Source organism: Photinus pyralis, unplaced genomic scaffold, assembly GCF_008802855.1.
Source record: "Photinus pyralis isolate 1611_PpyrPB1 unplaced genomic scaffold, Ppyr1.3 Ppyr1.4_LG4, whole genome shotgun sequence".
In the NCBI taxonomy this organism is placed as follows: Eukaryota; Metazoa; Arthropoda; class Insecta; order Coleoptera; family Lampyridae; genus Photinus; species Photinus pyralis.
The window spans coordinates 21,779,571-21,797,892 of record NW_022170511.1 but is presented as its reverse complement, the minus strand read 5'-3'; the positions used below and the strand labels follow the sequence as shown (position 1 = coordinate 21,797,892).

At 41.1% G+C, this 18,322-nt stretch overlaps 2 protein-coding genes across 7 annotated transcripts in view; both read left to right on the top strand.

Moving 5' to 3' along the window:
• The first annotated feature begins 316 nt into the window (after nucleotides 1–316).
• LOC116167877 (malate dehydrogenase, cytoplasmic) lies at nucleotides 317–1,674 on the top strand. The gene is made up of 2 exons (XM_031483475.1): nucleotides 317–545; nucleotides 664–1,674. The coding sequence occupies exons 1-2, from the start codon at nucleotides 543–545 to the stop codon at nucleotides 1,669–1,671; spliced, it is 1,011 nt and encodes a 336-aa protein (XP_031339335.1). The 5' UTR covers nucleotides 317–542; the 3' UTR covers nucleotides 1,672–1,674.
• Nucleotides 1,675–4,328: 2,654 nt separating this feature from the next.
• Nucleotides 4,329–18,322, top strand: part of LOC116167863 (centrosomal protein of 135 kDa) — a 66,806-nt gene continuing 52,812 nt past the window's right edge. For all 6 annotated transcript variants that reach the window (XM_031483447.1, XM_031483445.1, XM_031483448.1 and 3 more), the window contains exons 1-5: nucleotides 4,329–4,740; nucleotides 4,794–4,920; nucleotides 4,971–5,114; nucleotides 8,688–9,201; nucleotides 9,262–9,464. In XM_031483447.1, the coding sequence (XP_031339307.1) occupies nucleotides 4,576–4,740; nucleotides 4,794–4,920; nucleotides 4,971–5,114; nucleotides 8,688–9,201; nucleotides 9,262–9,464 (1,153 nt within the window). In that variant the 5' untranslated portion in view covers nucleotides 4,329–4,575. The remainder of the gene's footprint in view (nucleotides 4,741–4,793; nucleotides 4,921–4,970; nucleotides 5,115–8,687; nucleotides 9,202–9,261; nucleotides 9,465–18,322) is intronic.

Sequence of the window (18,322 nt, the reverse complement as noted above, 5' to 3'; positions counted from 1 at the left end):
ACTCGACAGCAACTCCTTTTTGATCTCCCGTTAATATGTGCATGCGACGATGTGGCAGCAGCGCAGCACTTATGAGTCACTTGAGTTGAGTGGAATTATGGAACATTATAAATGAGTAAAGACCGGATTAGCGTGCGACGGCTGACGCTTATCGTTGGTGACGCAAAAATAAAAATGTATTAAATGTTGATGTGGACCCAAAAATAATATAAAAAATGTCACATTACAATATGAATGACAAACATGAGAACACCCTGTATATGACCGTTTCATACCATTCTTCCCCCCTTAAGGACCGGCACGACCTTTTATTACCAAGGGCAAACACAAACACTACTTTAAATGAGAATTGTGAACCAAGTTGACACTTGACAAGATAAATTAATCTCAAGTAATTTTGAAACGGTTCAAAGTGTCTTTAACTGATTATTGAAAGTCGGGTCGAGTTGGCTAAAGATTTTTATAAGTTTCTTTCAGTTATCAACCATTATCGGTTACGTTTCTATTTTTCTGCAAACAGCCTATTCAGAAAGTTTTGAAAAATGGTAAGTAAGTAAATATGCTATTTTTAATGTGGCCTTGCTTATTCATATTTCCAATTTCCTATCATGGCCATTTAAAACTTTACAAATTGATTTATTATATAACTACTTGCATTTTCAGTCTCATTTGGATAAACAACCGATCCGAGTTGTTGTAACTGGAGCTGCTGGACAAATCGCTTATTCCCTCCTGTACATCATTGCTAAAGGAGATGTCTTCGGTCGAGATCAACCCCTAATCTTACATTTATTAGACATACCCCCTATGATGGAGGTATTAGAAGGTGTCGTCATGGAATTGGCGGATTGTGCCCTACCTTTACTACGCCAAGTTGTTCCTACCGCAGATCCGGCTGTTGCATTCAATGACGTCTCGGCCGCTTTCTTAGTAGGCGCAATGCCCCGTAAACAGGGAATGGAACGTAAAGATCTCTTATCTGCCAATGTGAAAATATTCAAAGTTCAAGGCGAAGCTTTAGATAAACACGCACGTAAAGATGTTAAAGTTTTGGTTGTTGGTAACCCGGCAAACACAAACGCGATAGTCTGCTCTAAATATGCACCTTCGATTCCGGCAGAAAATTTCACAGCAATGACCAGACTTGATCATAACAGAGCGAGAGCGCAAATTGCGGCTCGTGCCAATGTACCGGTTCCGTGTGTTTCCAACGTCATCATCTGGGGCAACCATTCATCCACTCAAGTTCCTGATGCTAGCCATGCTAAAGTTAACGTAAATGGAAAAATGGTTTCGGCCTCTGAAGCTGTAAAGGACGAAGCTTGGTTAAGAAAGCAGTTTATCGAAACCGTGCAGAAACGAGGTGCAGCCGTAATTGCGGCTCGTAAAATGTCATCTGCGATGTCAGCGGCGACCGCCGCTGCTGATCATATGCGTAGTTGGTTCCTGGGAACCGATCCGGATGAGTTCGTTTCTATGGGTGTAGTAAGTGATGGCAGTTACGGTGCACCAAAAGGTGTCGTATTTTCTTTTCCCGTTACTATTAGTAATGGGCAATGGAAAATTGTGCAAGGTCTTAAGATTGATGACTTTTACCTTGACATGTTAGCAGCAACTGGCAAAGAGCTTGAGGAAGAACGTGCTGAAGCAATGGCTGTTATTCAAGCATGACTAGTGAATAATAAGTTATAAGTATAAACAACCACACGGTATTCAGCAATATTTTACTTCTTATTAGTAGATGCTGTTAATAGATGATAATAGGAAATGCTCATTAATTATGCATATAGTCAATTCGGGATGCCGCTGGAGGGAGGTGTAGTCATTGCTATGTATTACCTACTATAATTAGATTTAATCTCTAAAACGAATAAATCAGTTTTACATAGTATTATTTTGCAATATTTTTTGTAAAGAAATGCCATAAAAAATTGCTGTGGGTAGATTAGATGCTACCTGCGCATGCGCGATTTTGTTCAGGTGTTGCAAGTTGACAGTGGTTTTATACCTGAACAGTGTTGTCAAACAGCAACTAGCGTGAGAAGACTTGCCAATCTATTCCTGCCTTAAAGCCGCTTTACATATTAGGCAATTTTAGTGCAATGCAAGGCTTGTGCTATGCAATCTAAAATTGCCTTGCATTGCTTATTACGGTTTTACATTTATGCAATTGTGTTGCAACTTTTGTGCAAGTTCAGAAAAGTGTTGCAGTACTGACAACATATTTTTCAAAAATTGAAACTTTTCAGTTTGTTTACACCGAAGGTTATTCTTGAAACTTAATAAAATTGACCATTAGGTATGAGCAAACAAAAGGAAATTAAGCTGGCTACAGCTTATTATGTGGTGGCGCTTGCTATTAAAAAAAACACACAAAATAACACACGCGAAACCAAATAAATTGTGGTATTGACAAAATTACTAGAAAAGTTACTAGAACTTGCGCCAAACTTGCAAGTGAAATAGAACTTTCTCTATTTATTTTTCTTGCACCTGAATTGCGTATGAACATGCGCAGTAACGTATCTCTAACTTGCATTGCACGAAAATTGCCTAATGTAAAGCGGCTTTTAAGAATATGTGTTCTAAATTTGAATCCTATTGGTTCAGTCGTTTAGCTGGAAATGAAAGTTTGACACACTTGCGCATGCGCGATTCTGCCCAAAAGTTTTTCAGTTCTTCCTTTTATGTCCAAGAATGTGTAGGTAGCAATTTGGGTTCCAATCAGTTTATCCGGAAATGAGAGTACAGACCGACAACATCAAGATTTTATTTGATTCTGATTCCTGATGCTTCAAGACGTGTATTTCCGTCAAAAAAGTGGAGGCGTCACTTTTTACTCCAATGGAATATCTACCTCCCTTCTAACGTGCAGGTGGAGAAATAGGCGTTCTATTCTTATTCCATGAACGAGGAATTCCCAGTAAGCGCGAGTCAGAAACTCGCGTTGATTACGTCCCTGCCCTTTTGTACACGCCACCCGTCGCTACTACCGATCGAACGATTTAGCGAGGTCTTCTGACCGACGTCCGTGGGCCTACCGTCGAGAATAAGTCGAAGTTGTTTCGTTTCACCTTCTATCTATTCGTAGGGGAGAATAGATAGAGAAATGTGTGAGATCTCCGGCTTGCCCGACATACGAAACCGCAAGATCGGATCTAGAGTGCCAAGTGGGCCATTTTTGGTAAACAGAACCGGCGCTTTGGGATGAACCAAACGTGAAGTTAAAGCTCCCAAATCGAAGCTTAATAGAAATATTGACTGGGGTATTAGTCAATGATAGAAACCAGAAAAGGCATTGGCCCCAACCGGATAACATTTGGGGCGTATTGGTTTTGAAACGGTTCGAATCGGTAGATAAATGCGACCTGTGGAGGGACCAATGCGATATTTTTCGAATACCCTTTTTTTGTGTAAATCAATAGTAAACATTTTTACTAAGGTTAAACAAGCTATAATGTTTAGGTTTAGGTATATGAGTGTATATCTAATTTATGTGGCTTTTAAGTTCCAATTAATAGATCCGATAAATCTAATTGGTACTGGACCATAAAAGTAGCGACCTTATTGTACTATTTTTAGTCTATACTGGTCATATCGTACATACAAATATATCTTTCTCTCCCTTCGTTTCCTCTGATATCTTTTCTTTCACTCTCCTCACGTCTTGCTACTTCCTCTTTTATTTTCTCTCTAATATCTCCGTTTTTATTAAATCTCTATCACCCGCTACCGCTTTCTCTCCGTCCTCCTTGCGTCTATCTCTTTTCTACTCCTTTTTCTCTCCCACTCATCCCATTTGAAAATCCCTGGTAGAGATAGAATAAATATTGATATAATGGCCCACATAAAAGATGTGTTGTAAGTGCCATTTTGGAGTATGCGACCGGGTTACATTTTTTTTCAATTTGTTATTGAGTACGCAACATTAGGGCATTTTGATAAAATTAATAATTACGTACTTAGTATGTACGTACCTATATCACTGTATACATTTGTGGTAAAATCCCGACAGCTTTAGCTGGAGCGATTTTATCGTATGCTTTTGATAGAGTTTTGTCCAGCATAATGGCCGTTTGCACCGACAAATTCAAGAGGGCCTTAAAGCTTACGCATCGCATAGCTTAAAATCCTTGGCAACAATTATTACTACAATTGTTGCCATGGATTTTAAGCTAAGCTCAGCTTAACTTTGTCTGTGTTAACGGCCATAAACTAAAGACATATAGCTTTTACTCTTTACATCCGTAAGTAAATCGGACTTGACAATGGACGCTACCAAAGTGTGCTTAGGTAACCACCGCTACGAGAGAGTGATTCTTTAGACGCGAAAAAAACCTAACCACATTTTAAACCGTCCAAAGAAATTTAAAATTTTTGTTTGTATTGTTCATTCCAACGAATTGATTTTATTCTATTTTAAATAAATGAGTATGATGAGACGAAGCCAGTTTATTGTATATTCGTCATGGGCAATTAGAAGAGATTTTAGATTTATTAACATAAACTCTATTTTATAATATTTGCATATTTGTGCTTTTATTTTTTAATCTTAAGACCAAATATTGTAACAAAATGGAAGAACGTTTTAGGCGTGTTCGAAAACACTTAGACAGCTTGGGCTATATGCAAGTGTTAATTCCGGAATCGTTGCCACTCGTGGAAAAGCTGACTGCTGACTTAATACAAACAACCGAAAGCTTAAAAAAGTATAAAGAACTTGCGAAGGAAACCATTGAGGTACAAAGAGTGCTTTGGTTTAACTGTCAGTTTTAATTTTTTTTTCATTTCAGGAACGTGACACCCTTCAGTATGGAGTTGAACCTTACAGATGCGATAACGCTAAACTTGTGAAGGAGTGTAATGATTTGCATTTGGCATTTTTACAATTCAGAGAGCAGAATGAAAAGCTACAGAAAGGTCTTTAGATCTAGTGTACTTATTACGTAGATTAACTTTGCAAATTGTAGATTTAAAACGTCGGATATTGTGCTTTGAACGAGACGGTCTCGAAATCGGCGCTGAATGTGAAAAATTGAAAAAGCGGATTCGAGATTTGGAATACGAATCTGCAAAGAAAACCGATCATTTGTTGTCGTTAAACAAAAATTCAGGTGTGTCCGAAAGGAAAAATTTGCAAAATGTAAGGAGGGGTGTAACACTTCAAAAAAATGTGTACATCTATAAATTTAACGCACGATGTAATTTTTACTTAGGTACTATTTCAAAGGGGAATACATTTACACGCACGGTTTAAAATAGCCACATGCCATTCCACAGTTTTTTTTGTGTGGATAATTTAGTCCTCTACAATTTATCTTCTATCCATTTCAGTTTGCCAAATTTTGAAATAAATGCACGCGATTGTGATTTTCGAAATAAAACTCTTTAAGACTACTGTGCTGATGTTTCTCATCTTAGATTGGATTGATTGTTAACAGGATTGACTGTGCTGCGGATAAGGAGTCCATACACCTTATATTATTGTACAGTGTGTTTCATTAGAGATTGGTAAAAAATGCGTCCAATTGTTTTGGAATTTAATGTACAGATTCTTTATATATCAACAAATTATGCTTTCATTTCTTCAGAAGTTTGAGACACTTTGGATTCCTTTTGATTCTTCAAAAATTTTTATTTGATTGGAGCTTTCTCATTCTCCAGTTTCAGACCTTTTGGATTCTTCTTCAGATTCTTCATATTATTCATCTTTATTCTTCGAGTTCTTCCCGTTTCTTCGAATCCTTTTCATTCTTCATATTTCTCAGATGCATAAAATAAAATTGTTATGATTCTGCCGAGAGTTTCATTTTTTTGGGTTCTGCCGATTTTTCAGGTTTCTTAGGATCCATAAGATATTTTAGGTTATCAAGATCGAGATCAAGATACTTCAGGTTTTTCAGTTTCTTTGAATTTTTATCTTCCGATTCTTCAGTTTAGATTGACCAGACTGTACTTATACAAAAAAAATTCCCTAAATTAAAAAAAGTTAATAGAATTGGGAAAATTCAACAAGTCTTAAAATATAGAGTATCACAAATTCAGGCAAAAATTTAAAAAAGTTGGAAACGCAAAAAAGTAAAGATAAAACAATTTCAAACACTTCAGAACAACTAGGAAAATTTAAATAAATTCTCTAAGGCGGCACGATTAGAATTGAGAAAATCCAGAAAGAGCCTTAAAAATAGAGTCAACATTATTTAAAAAATATCGCGAAAAATATCTAGCAAAAAAAGGGACTTAAATAAAAAAAAAATGTAAAAAAATTAGAAACGTTAAAAAATTCCAAAAACTAAAAACAATTCGGAAATTCAGGATTTGTATTAAAAAATGAAAAAAATTAAACAATATCTAGAAAATCTAGAAAAATTGGAAAACTACTTTCTCCCTGGTATGAATTTCGAAAGTAAGATCTCTAAAATTCTGAAAATTGGTCAAATTTTAAAATATGTATTTCAAATATTCGGGAAATTTGGAAGAAGGAAATCAACTGACACAAAAGAGTGGACTGAGCGGATAATTCAGAAAACTGTAAAAATGTATAATTATAAAACTGAAATCAGAAAACAACATTATCGTTTCAAGGCGAAAACTAATAAGAATTCGATTGCTAGTTGGTCTGAGATGTTTTGATAGGAAACGTGTTGTGTTGTCTGTATCGCTCAAACAGTAAAGAGACAATTGAAAGTTTAAAAATCTTTAAAAAATCTTTGGATTCTTTAAGTTTTTCTGACTATTTTCAAACGGACCTTATTATTATGCTTGTTTATGTAAGCAAAATATGATTAAATAGACCCTACGCCACTGATTTTATCAGTAGACCTTTATATGTCAAAGCTTGTATTTATGTGGATTCGAAACAAACATTCGCTCAATTTTTATATCTTGCTTTGCTCCCATCAAGTTTCTCTAAACTTCATTGTTTCTCTCAAGTCAAATACGTCTCAAACTCTCGTCAATTCCCCCCCCCCCAGGTCCAAAAAATTTTCCCACAGTCAAATGCAGGAATACCTACTATTTTGCACCCCGTATCAACTGTCAAACGCACCCCAGACCATCTGCCGAAATTTGACCGTGCACCATGGGCCAATTGCCAAAATTTGATCCGAGCCAACTACTGAAATATTTTCCCATAGTGCAAACAATTTTTCCAAGTGGAAGTGCCGGAATACCTACTATATTACACCTCTAACCAGCTTTCAAAGCACCATGGTCAACTGCCATAATTTGACCCGGACCAACTGTCAAAATATTTTCCAACAGTGAAGTGCCGGAATACCTACTATTTCGCACCCTGGTCCAGCTGCTAATACACCCGGACCATCTGCCAAAATTTGTCCTTGCATCCCGTGCCAACTGTCAACATTGGACTTTGCACTGCGGGTCAACTGTAGGTATTTTTCCATGGTTCAAAAAATGTTCCCAAGGTCGAGTGCCGGAATACCTACTATCTCATATACTGGATCAATTGCCAAGGAACCACGGACCAGTTCCCGAAATTTGACCTTGCACCCCAGACCAACTGCAAAAATTTAACCTTGCATCCAGAGTCAACTGCCTAAATATTTTCCCATTGTCCAAAAAATTTTCCCATCCTGAAGTGACGGAATACCTAGCATCTCGCATCCCGACCAACTGCCATAGCACCCTGATGGAACAACTGCCAAAATGTATTCTTACACCTGGACCAACTGCCAAAATTTGTCCTTGTACCCTGGGCCAACTGGCAACATTTGACCCCGCACCCCAGGTCAAGAGTAGGTATGTTCCCAAAAAATTTCCCAGGGTCAAGTTTCGGAATACCTACTATCTCGCACTCCTGATTAACTACCAAAGAACCCTGGACCAGTTGCCGAAATTTGGCCTTGCACCCCGAACCAACTGCTAAAATTTTACCTTGCACCCGGACCAACTGCCAAAATTTGACCTTGTACCCTGGGTCAATTGCCAAAATTTGACCCGGGCCAAACAACCATGATTGAGAGCCAATCATGGTAGATTTTCTACACATCTACATAAAATAAAATTAGCAGACACTCCAATATGTTTGTGTGGTAGTGTAGGTTCAATGCAACACCTTATGTTGGAGTGTAACAATCACTCAACTGTTAGAAATGAATTCTACACCAATCTACAAAAATGTAATGTCACTTTCCCTACAACATTGTTTCTTCTTTTAGAATCCAAAAATATTTCGATGTACTTATACATATACCATTTTCTACAACAAAATAAAATTGAAATTTGAACTTTTCCTAAGACGCACTATTTTCACGAAATTAAACACTTATCAACGTAAACAAACTGTTGTTAATTACTGGCTTATTCAATTCTATTAACTTTTAGCACACATCCATTTTATACAAAAATAAACTCAAAAAATAAAGAAATTGTACACACAGAAAAATCTACGAACTTTATCAGCTAAAATTTACATGAAACCAATAATTTCGCATATTTTATTTGACATACATAATTAAACAAGAAAACGAACCACCCAGTTTTTTTCATAAAAATAAAATTACGTAAACTAAAATGACCTTATCGTAATTTACTTTAACTTATCGTCCTTGTTTAATTGGTGAATACTTTATGGCTGTATATCTAGTTTTTGAAGTGTGGCACCCCTTGTTGATCATCTATAAGTTATCCAAGATGCAAATTTCTTTATTGTATTCGATTTCCAGGATCAAAATCCTCGACCAACGCTTTTGCAACAAGTTCTAAAAGTAAACTGACTTTTAAAAGTGATACCGATATGGCACTCGCCGATCAAAAAATTCTCAAATTGACCAAAGAGATTGGCAAACTAAAAGACGAGATATCCCACCTGTACGAAATAAACGAATCGCACAAGTCGCAGATTTTTAACCGAGATAAAGAAATCGAAAGATTAACACAAATGCTGGAAGGCGGTCGTCCGATGGCCGCAGTGTACAAGGATTATTGTCCGAAGGAATCCGAGGGCCTGGTGACGCAGCTGCAGAAACAAGCCAGTTTTCTGCAAAAGGAGAAGGCGGAATTGGAGGTTCGCTTGAAGGAGGCGCTCGGAAAACAGCACGAGGCGATGAAACGCGCACTCTCGCTGGCTGACCGAAATAAGCATTTAGAAGACGAGTTACGCGACATCGATCAAATGGCCTTAACTGTCGAAGCGGATTGTAATATGGCCGTGAAATCCACAACAGAAAAAGTAAGCAGGTATTTAAAAAATCTATGGTACATTGGAATACTTTTTTTAATCATTTTTTAATTAATCAGGCTGGAAGACAAGGTGCATGAATTGCGATTGCAAATACAAAGTTTGGAGAAGGAGCTTTCGGAAATGAAGCGCGACAAACAGGAGTTGCTGTCTGACATTGATGCGATTAAGGTAGAAAAGAAACATTTGCAAAGCGTGCTAGAAACGGCGTTGGATGAAAAGAAGCGACTGAGTGATCGACTCAATCAACTTACAATTATAGGTGAGATAATGGCGTACAGCCATCAAGGTCGTTGGATGTCACGACGAATAATTAATGATAAACGTCCAATCAGTGATTAGATTTAACACATTTTTCAAATTATTTTTTTATTTTTTTTTGTCTTTATTTTTGAGTGGGCGGGGTTTCAGCCAAGGCTACCAACCCAACCTACTATACATTTACGAATATCCATGCCCAAACCCGGATTCGAACCAGGGACCCTTAGCACCACACTCCTGCAAATTAATTGAATAAATCAATAGTCCGGGGAATAGAGACTGAAAATGGACCATTTCCTGCAAAATGAGAAGTAGTTCCAATTTTTTTTGCATGTCATGGAAGAATATCTAGTGGTTAAGAATCCAAGTTTTCGACCTCCCACCCCTTGTGCTTCCCCCGTACCACCCTTAAAACCAAAGAAATTTGGTTTGTTTTTCAGTTTTACCTTTTTATAGGTTCACTCTCGGGTTCACTTTACAAAAAAATATTGTTATCAGAAATTGTAGACTATAAAATTCTACACAACTTTGATATACACTACTTTTTTGTGAAGTGTTTATTAAAACGATATTGAGCTTCAGAGTTGCTTATATTTTGAAGAATTCTAAACTTTGTATGCAGATGTTTTCTAAAGTGAGCCATTAAAAAGATATGATTGAAAAACTAAGAAACCAACCAAATTTCAGAGGTTTTGGGGGTGGTACGGGGGAAGCACAAGGGATGGGAGGTCGAAAACTTAGATTCTTAACCACCAGATGACTGTCTATGACATGCAAAAGAAATCGGAACTACTTCTCATTTTGCAAGTTAAAACCCTCTATTCCCTGGACTACAAGCAAGAAATTTGCTTTTGCGCATGGGCGAAAAATTTAGAACCAGATCAACCGATAGAGACAAAAAAAAATTAAATGTCATTTTTAACCAGTACCGAGTACTGAGTTTTTATACTATAATTGGATTTTTTAAATTTAAATTAGATTTTATTTTTTCTAATTGTGTCAATTACTTCTTGTTTCTTCTATTTTTTTGAATGGCATAAGGAATAAAGAATGATGGAACAAATAGGAAAAGAAAAAAATGCTAATAATTCTTGTACTTATTAGAAGGTTAATGAGTTTTTCCCGAGGTTTTTCCAGTCTACTTGCTGTAGTTAAGTAAGAGTTCGACTGCGATACTGAGGGTCTCTGTTTCAAATTGGGGTTCGGACATGGAAGGTATTGTGGGTTGGGTTGGTAGAGTAGTTTTGATTGAAACTCCGCCCACTTAAAAATTTAATATATATCGGCAATTCTGCGTGATAGATACCTACTATGCGGCTTAAGATTAATGTAATGAGCAAGCATTTTGCCAGTTCTCTCCGTTTGAAATTTCCTTGCATTTAAAAAAGGTGTTAAAGGTTTTTGTGTATTTGAAATAGTCCATTTGATTTTTAGCAGAATGTTGATTGTCGTACAGAGGCTCAAAAAATCTTTAATTAGTAGTAAATTGTGTATGTGGGGGTATTTCCTGCAGGTTAATTGAAATTTCCAAATCGTTTAGAGATCCGGTGAGAGATTGTCCACAGCACCGCTGATACAGATAAGTATCAAAACTATTTTGTAGCGTGTTTCTAAGAATCCGCTATTGTGGCAACTTTGTCCCTCCCTCAGGTCAGGTTGTGTGGCACTTACAAAAAATGTTTGACCAAAAAATATTTTTTCATTTCTTATTCACTTCACCTTTCGCATATAACGTGCTTGTTGCATTTTGATCCCCGATTGGTCAAAACTCTCACATAAAGCTTGTCCCGTTTCGTAGTATTTGTAGTCTCATCTAAACAAATTGTTACCACGAAAGCGTTGAGATCCAAGGTGCAAAACGTTTCATTGCTCTATATTTTGGAGTGGCTAGTTACGTTAAAAAACAGTTTATCAATCAAAACTGTGCACCTCTCTTGTGTATACGGCGCGTTATTAGATCTACATTAAACGGCAACTAGCAAAAAGGTTAAAGACAACTTATTTTTGATTTTATTGGTTGTCAAAACCCTAAATGATAAGGGTAACAATAGAATAATAATCATTCAAATTTCATCTAATAAATTGCGAGAAACTTGAGGCACACGGTTTGTTGTGGATTCAAACTCGTCAACCATCTTTCGAGACTCACTTTTGAGTAACCAAATTTTCACCTGGCGATAAAAAAAGGTCCGATTTTATTGTTCCACCATCCAATTTTCCAAATTTCTGCTATCTTCCAAATAGTACGGGAGGTAGCGTCCTATTTGACCGGACCATTTTCGCAAAGTTCATCTTTCTACTATAGATTTTTGATCCATAACCTATCAACGATAGGGGCGTCAGCTGGTTCAAAAGCGTGGCTTAAGATGGCGAGAGACTGCGAAAGACGTAAAAAAAAATTGTTTTTCGGACCATTTTCGCAAAGCTGAAAATGGTATATACAGGGTGATTCCTATAGTACCTGCCACCGTTTGGGAGCGTATAGGGGGTGCCTAGGGGAGTATTTTGATATAGGACACTTGGGGTCGGAAATCTAAAATAAGGGCGCCAGAACCAAATTTATCTTCTGGAATTTCACGCCTGTATGTAGGCAACCCAACCGACCGACGTTTCGCGCGGAGCGATGCAGAGCGAGTTAGCGCGAGGAAGCGACATGGGAGGGAAGGAGGGAAAACGACAGTCAAAAGCAATAACGTTTACAAGTGTTCAACGTGGCCACCGTTGTTCTCAATGCACTTCCTACATCTAGCCAACTATTATTATACTATTGCCATAGTGTTTATTCACTTGATACGCGTCGTTGCAGACGGGATTTCGTGGGTTTAAACAAAATTCTGATCAAGTGTCAGCCACACATCGCCGCCTGAGATCGCTCCGTGTGCACCGCCGGCCGGTTGGGTTGCCTACCTACAGGCGCGAAATTCCAGAAGGTAAATTTGGCTCTGGCACTCTTATTTTAGATTTCCGACCCCAAGTGTCCTATATCAAAATACTCCCCTACGCACCACCTACACGCTCCCAAACGGTGGCAGGTACTATAGGAATCACCCTGTATAATAGTGTACAATGTAAAAAGAGCATAAATAACTGTCAGCTGATATTTAAATGTGGCAAAACCTGTTAGCTGGGCGTCCAAAGTGTAGCGTAGTGTTAGCGCGCGCTAGCGCGCTCGGCGACTTTCAATTTTGATGACCCAGCTTATACATTTTTCCACGTTGTCGTGTCAGATAGCAAGTGGTTTCCTTTTTTTTTGCGCCATAAACTGATGACGTACTCATTTCCATGCATGCTGATGTCATATTATTGGAGAAAAATATGATTGAAAGAGAATACATGAGTAAAATGGTATCACATACTGTATAATAATATTATACATGAAACATTGTATTTTATAATTTGTAACGTGCGTTAAGGACATATAATAAATCAAAATAGACAAAACAAACCAAAAAAAGGAAACTAATAGCCCTAACCACGGCTGCGGCTGCTCACGGAGAGACTGTAGGTATGATTGTGTGCGATTATTTTTCAGGCGCTACCAACTTTTATTTCCCTGTTAGGAAGCCGTGCCCAAAAATTAAAAAATAGCCCTCTTGTGGTCGAGGAAGCTAAGGAGAAAATAAGACAAACAGTGGAAGATTGTTTAAATATCTTTGGAAATAAAGACGGCGGGCGTGTATAAATTGATGATTTAGATCCCCAAACTATGAGCGGGTCTCAAAATAATTTATTTATAATTATAAATTATATATTATAAATTCTCTAATTATACAACACTAAACATTATAACCCTAATATAAAATAAAATCAAAAGAATACTTCATGCAACTGTTCGCCTTCAAACCACTTGAAAATATATTTATCGCCTTGTTCCTCCCATCCAAAATCAGTTGGCGAAGACAACGTTGGCGTAGGAAGATGAGCATGTATTCTCTTTCAATCATATTTTTCTCCAATAATATGACATCAGCATGCATGGAAATGAGTACCTCATCAGTTTATGGCACAAAAAAAAGGATACCACTTGTTAGCTGACACGACAACGTGGAAAAATGTGTTAGCTGGGTCATCAAAATTCAAAGTCGGCGCGCGCTAGCGCCCGCTAACGCTAAACGCTACACTGTATGTGACGTATCCAGCTGATACCCTGTTAGCTAAAGTGTAGCGTAGCGTTAGCATTTGAAATGATAACAGCAGCTAACAAGATAAACTGATGAGGTTATTTCCATGCATGCTTGTCATACATGAGTGGTATCACATACTGTATAATAATACCATTGTATCATATAATAAATCAAAATAGACAAAACAAACCAAAAAAAGGAAACTAATAGCCCTAACCACGGCTGCGGCTGCTCACGGAGAGACTGTAGGTATGATTGTGTGCGATTATTTTTCAGGCGCTACCAACTTTTATTTCCCTGTTAGGAAGCCGTTTCTTAGCCTCTCATACCATCACGCCACGCAGTCGCGCCAGCTGACGCTTGTTTTAAGTGTTAACTAAGTAAAAACTACCAGGCAGAATAAAAAGTAATTGTGCGAAAATGACCCGCCTCTCATACCATCACGCCACGCAGTCGCGCCAGCTGACGCTTGTTTTAAGTGTTAACTAAGTAAAAACTACCAGGCAGAATAAAAAGTAATTGTGCGAAAATGACCCGTAAAAATAGGACGCTACCTCCCGTACTAAAAGGAGAAAATCAGTTGATTTGGAGAAAATTTCGACGTTTGGGTATCTTCTATTCTATCTATTCGCAGGGGAGCCCGACCGGGCAGCACTTAGGCACACCAGAGGCCCATTGTGCCTACCCCCTTTCTTCGCAACTGAGTTCAGAGCCCGTTCCTCTCAATGAAGGATAGGACCCTGTTTAGCCTAAGTTGCTTCACCCTCCTCGGTTCCAGGTATCTGTCTCCAAGGAGTTGATATCTGTCCCTGATCAAAGCGTCACAGTGACAGACCACATGCTCGGTAGTTTCATCTGCCTCGCCACAGAACCTGCACGTTGACTCCTCCGCGAGCCCAATGTTATGCAGGTGATAGTTGACCATCCAGTGTCCCGTAAGGACACCAGTGATCTTCCTAAGCTGGCTTCTATTCAGTTTTAGAAGCTTAGAAGACCCCGATTTGCCAACGGGCCCTGTTAGAAAGGCCTTGGACTGTCGGAGTCCGGTTACTTGTTGCCACTGAGCCTGGAATTGACTGGTCAACCAATCTTTAATCCTGGCCCTAACAACGGAGGGAGCAATCCCTAGGGTAGGCTCGGGCCCGACGAAGACCCCACCACTGCCTTCGCGAGCCAACTCGTCCGCCCTTTCGTTGCCCCCTATTCCGCAGTGCGCTGGCACCCAAATCAAGCTTACCCTATTAGACTCACCTAATCTATCTAGGGTTCGCCTGCAATCAAGCGCCGTAGCTGATCGGAACCTGTCTACCGACAGGGCCCTCAACGCCGCCTGACTATCACTACATATGTATATATGCTTGTTACGGTAACCTCTAAGGAGGTTTTCCTGTGCACAGGTCATGATGGCTAACATCTCTTCCTGAAACACGGTGCTATGCTGACCAAGGGAGACGCTGACGCTGGCTCTCGGTCGATCACCATATATACCCATGCCCGTTCCCCTTTCTGTTTGGGACCCGTCTGTAAACCACACGAGCCCCTCAGGTTTGAGGAACGGGCAATCCGAGTTCAGCCACTGCTCCCTATCCGGGAGAATGACTTTATAACGCTTTGGTCTTAGCAAGATAGCCCGGATCACGTCCCTCCTTGCAAGGAGGGGATCGGTTCTGAGGGTTTCCTCCCAGATCCGCCCGTGCCCAAGGCTGCCTCGATCCTTCCATTCATCCCAATCTTTTAGCCGTATGGAAGCTTTCCGAGCCTCTGCCTCCACAGCTAAGTGTAAAGGCTCTAGTCCCAGAAGTGCCTCCATGGCCAAGGTTGGCGTGGTTTTTAGGGCTCCAGTGACTCCCAGACAGGCGAGTCGCTGGACCTTTCCTAGCTGCTTCCTGTAGGTTACCCTGCGCATGGCAGGCCACCATACAAGTGCACCATACAGTATTATTGGCCTTATCACTGCAGTGTAAAGCCAGTATACCAGTCGAGGGTTCAAGCCCCATGTACAACCAAAAGCCCTTCTGCATGCCCATAGACATGCAGTGGCCTTTTTGCTTATGCGCTCAATGTGCCCTTTCCAGGTCAGGCGGGAGTCAATGATGACTCCCAGGTATTTCACTGACCTGGTGAGACCCAGTTGACGTCCTCGAAGAGCGAGCCCAGTAAGATCCGCTCTCCTTCTATTCGTGAATGAAACAACCTCGGTCTTTTCCGAGTTAACGGAAAGGCCATGGCTACTGCACCACCTATCCACCTGTTCATGAGCCCCCTGCATGAGTTCTTTCACGGTGTTTGGAAACTTCCCAGTTATGACGATCGCGAGATCGTCCGCGTATCCCTGTGTATATGTTCCCCCCTCGTTCAAGGTGCGGAGGAGCCCGTCTAGTACCAGGCACCACAGCAGTGGAGACAATACTCCACCCTGCGGACATCCTCTAGTAACCGATGAGCTCATCTCCGTCATCCCAATTGAGGATATAATGATTCTGCTTTCGAGCATGGCTCAGATCCATCTTACGATCGACCCATCAATACCAAAGCTCTCAGCAGCCTCACTAATCGAATCGAACGTGGTCTTGTTAAACGCACCCTCGATATCTAAAAAGGCTCCCAGAGCTATCCCCCCGGAAGACATTCCCTTTTCCAGCCTGCACACCAGGCTGTGTAGAGCCGTCTCCGTGGACATACCAGCCCTGTAAGCATGTTGGAACGGATGTAGTGGTCTACTAACCAGTACGCCATTCCTTATGTATGCATCCACCAGCTTCTCCACCGTTTTTAGAAGAAACGATGATAGGCTGATGGGCCTATAGTCCTTCGCCACGTCATATTTAGCACGACCCGGCTTAGGTAGGTACACAACTCTTACCTTCCTCCAGCTTTCGGGGATATACCCTAAAGCCAGAGAGGCTCTGAAGAGATGCAACAAGTGTAAGAGCAGCGGATCCAGGCCCTTCTGTAGAAGAGCCGGGAATATTCCATCCGGTCCTGCACTCTTAAATGGGCTGAACGTGTTGACCGCCCATCTCAGAGATCCCTCGGTAACCACCCGGGAAGCTACCTTCCAGTTGATCGGCCTTACACCGACCCGAGTAGCTCCTTTTGGTGGGTCCGAAGTTAAGTAGTCCCCAGAGCCTGGAAAGTGTGTTTCCAGGAGACATGTGAGTGCCTCATCCGCGGTAGACGTATATCTGCCGCATGGAAGGCTCAGTGTCCCCACCTTTTGCCCCGGGTCCTTCAAAAGGATTTTACGAAGTTTTTGAACTTCAGGAAGACCTTCCATGTTACCACAGAAAGTCCTCCAAGATCCTCGTTTCGACCTCCGAATATGGTCCTTATACCTGCGCTGGGAGATCTTAAGATCTTCCCAGTCCGCAGGTAACTTAGTTCGCATGGCCCTATTAAAGAGCCTGCGAACCTCCTTACGAGCCTTTTCAAGGTCTGAGTTCCACCAAGGTGTTCTCTTCTTTCCTCGAAAGGTACGCAGTTTACAGCTGTCCTCATAGGACGCTGTTATGGCGTCACTTACTAATGCGGCCGCCTCTTCCACCTGCCCTGCTTTCCGACAGAGCAAAGGTGGTCTATCCAACCGGTCCGACAGTTTTGCCACATAGCAGTCCCAGTCAGTGGATCGGGGATTCCGAAACCTACAGGGCCCGCAGTGCAATGCCAGGTTCAGTTGGAAGAGAATGTGCCTGTGGTCCGAAAGCGACGGCTCATCAGACACTCTCCAATTCGTGATCATGTGAGCCCAACGTCAGATCAATGACCTCCTGCCTCCGCGCTGTGACGAAGGTAGGGGCTGCTCCCTGATTTAAAACATTCAAATCAGTTGTTTGCATGTACTCCAGAAGGTGGTCGCCCCTCGAGTTCGTGTCCGTGCTGCCCCACACAACATGGTGTGCGTTTGCATCACAGCCAACCACAAGAGGGAGCCAATTACTTCGACAGTACTCTATCAACTCAGCCAGCTCCTTGGTTGGTGGAGCCCCTTCTGAGTCGTACGGGAGATAGGCGGAGCAGACCACCAAGTGCCTGCCCCGTCCTCTGTCATCTTTCAGCTGAAGTCGTAGAGCTACGAGATCCCTGAAACAAAAATCAGCCATTAGATAAGACTCGATTCGTCTATCGACATAAATGCAAGTCCTCGGGTTCAGTTGGCTGTCCCTCTTATAATAAAGAGAGTCCTCCACCTGGCCCAGACCTCTTACTCGTCCCTTGTAAACCCAAGGTTCTTGTATGAGGCATACGCCTGTCTGCTTTACAGCAAGTTGACGACCTATTAGACAGGTCGCCCCCTTACTGTGCTGCAAATTGCTCTGTAAGAAGGTTACTTTGTCCATCACTGATGTACTAGGTTCCCTCCTCCTTTAGCGATGCCGACGGTTCCGACCCCTGGTCGGAGTCAAGAACCGCCACGCGAGCCAAAAGCTCGCTGACATCTTTCTCGATCTCTTCGGGTGCCGGGAGCAATCCCGCCTCCTCTTCGAGATCAACACCGCGAGGTTGAGCCCCCTCCGTCGCAACGGAACTAGGTCCCGCTGCTTCGGTGGAGCTCTCTCCCTTACCTTGCGCAGCCGGAGCACCCGCTTTCGTCACAAAAGTGACGCGCGAGACCCCCGCGTGCGCCTGAAAGTTCTGTCGCTGGAGTGCCTGATAGGACGTCTCATCGACACCAAATGCGAGGAGAATCCTACCAGGCTCCTCCCTGCGAAAGAACGTCCTCCATAGACTCGTCCTG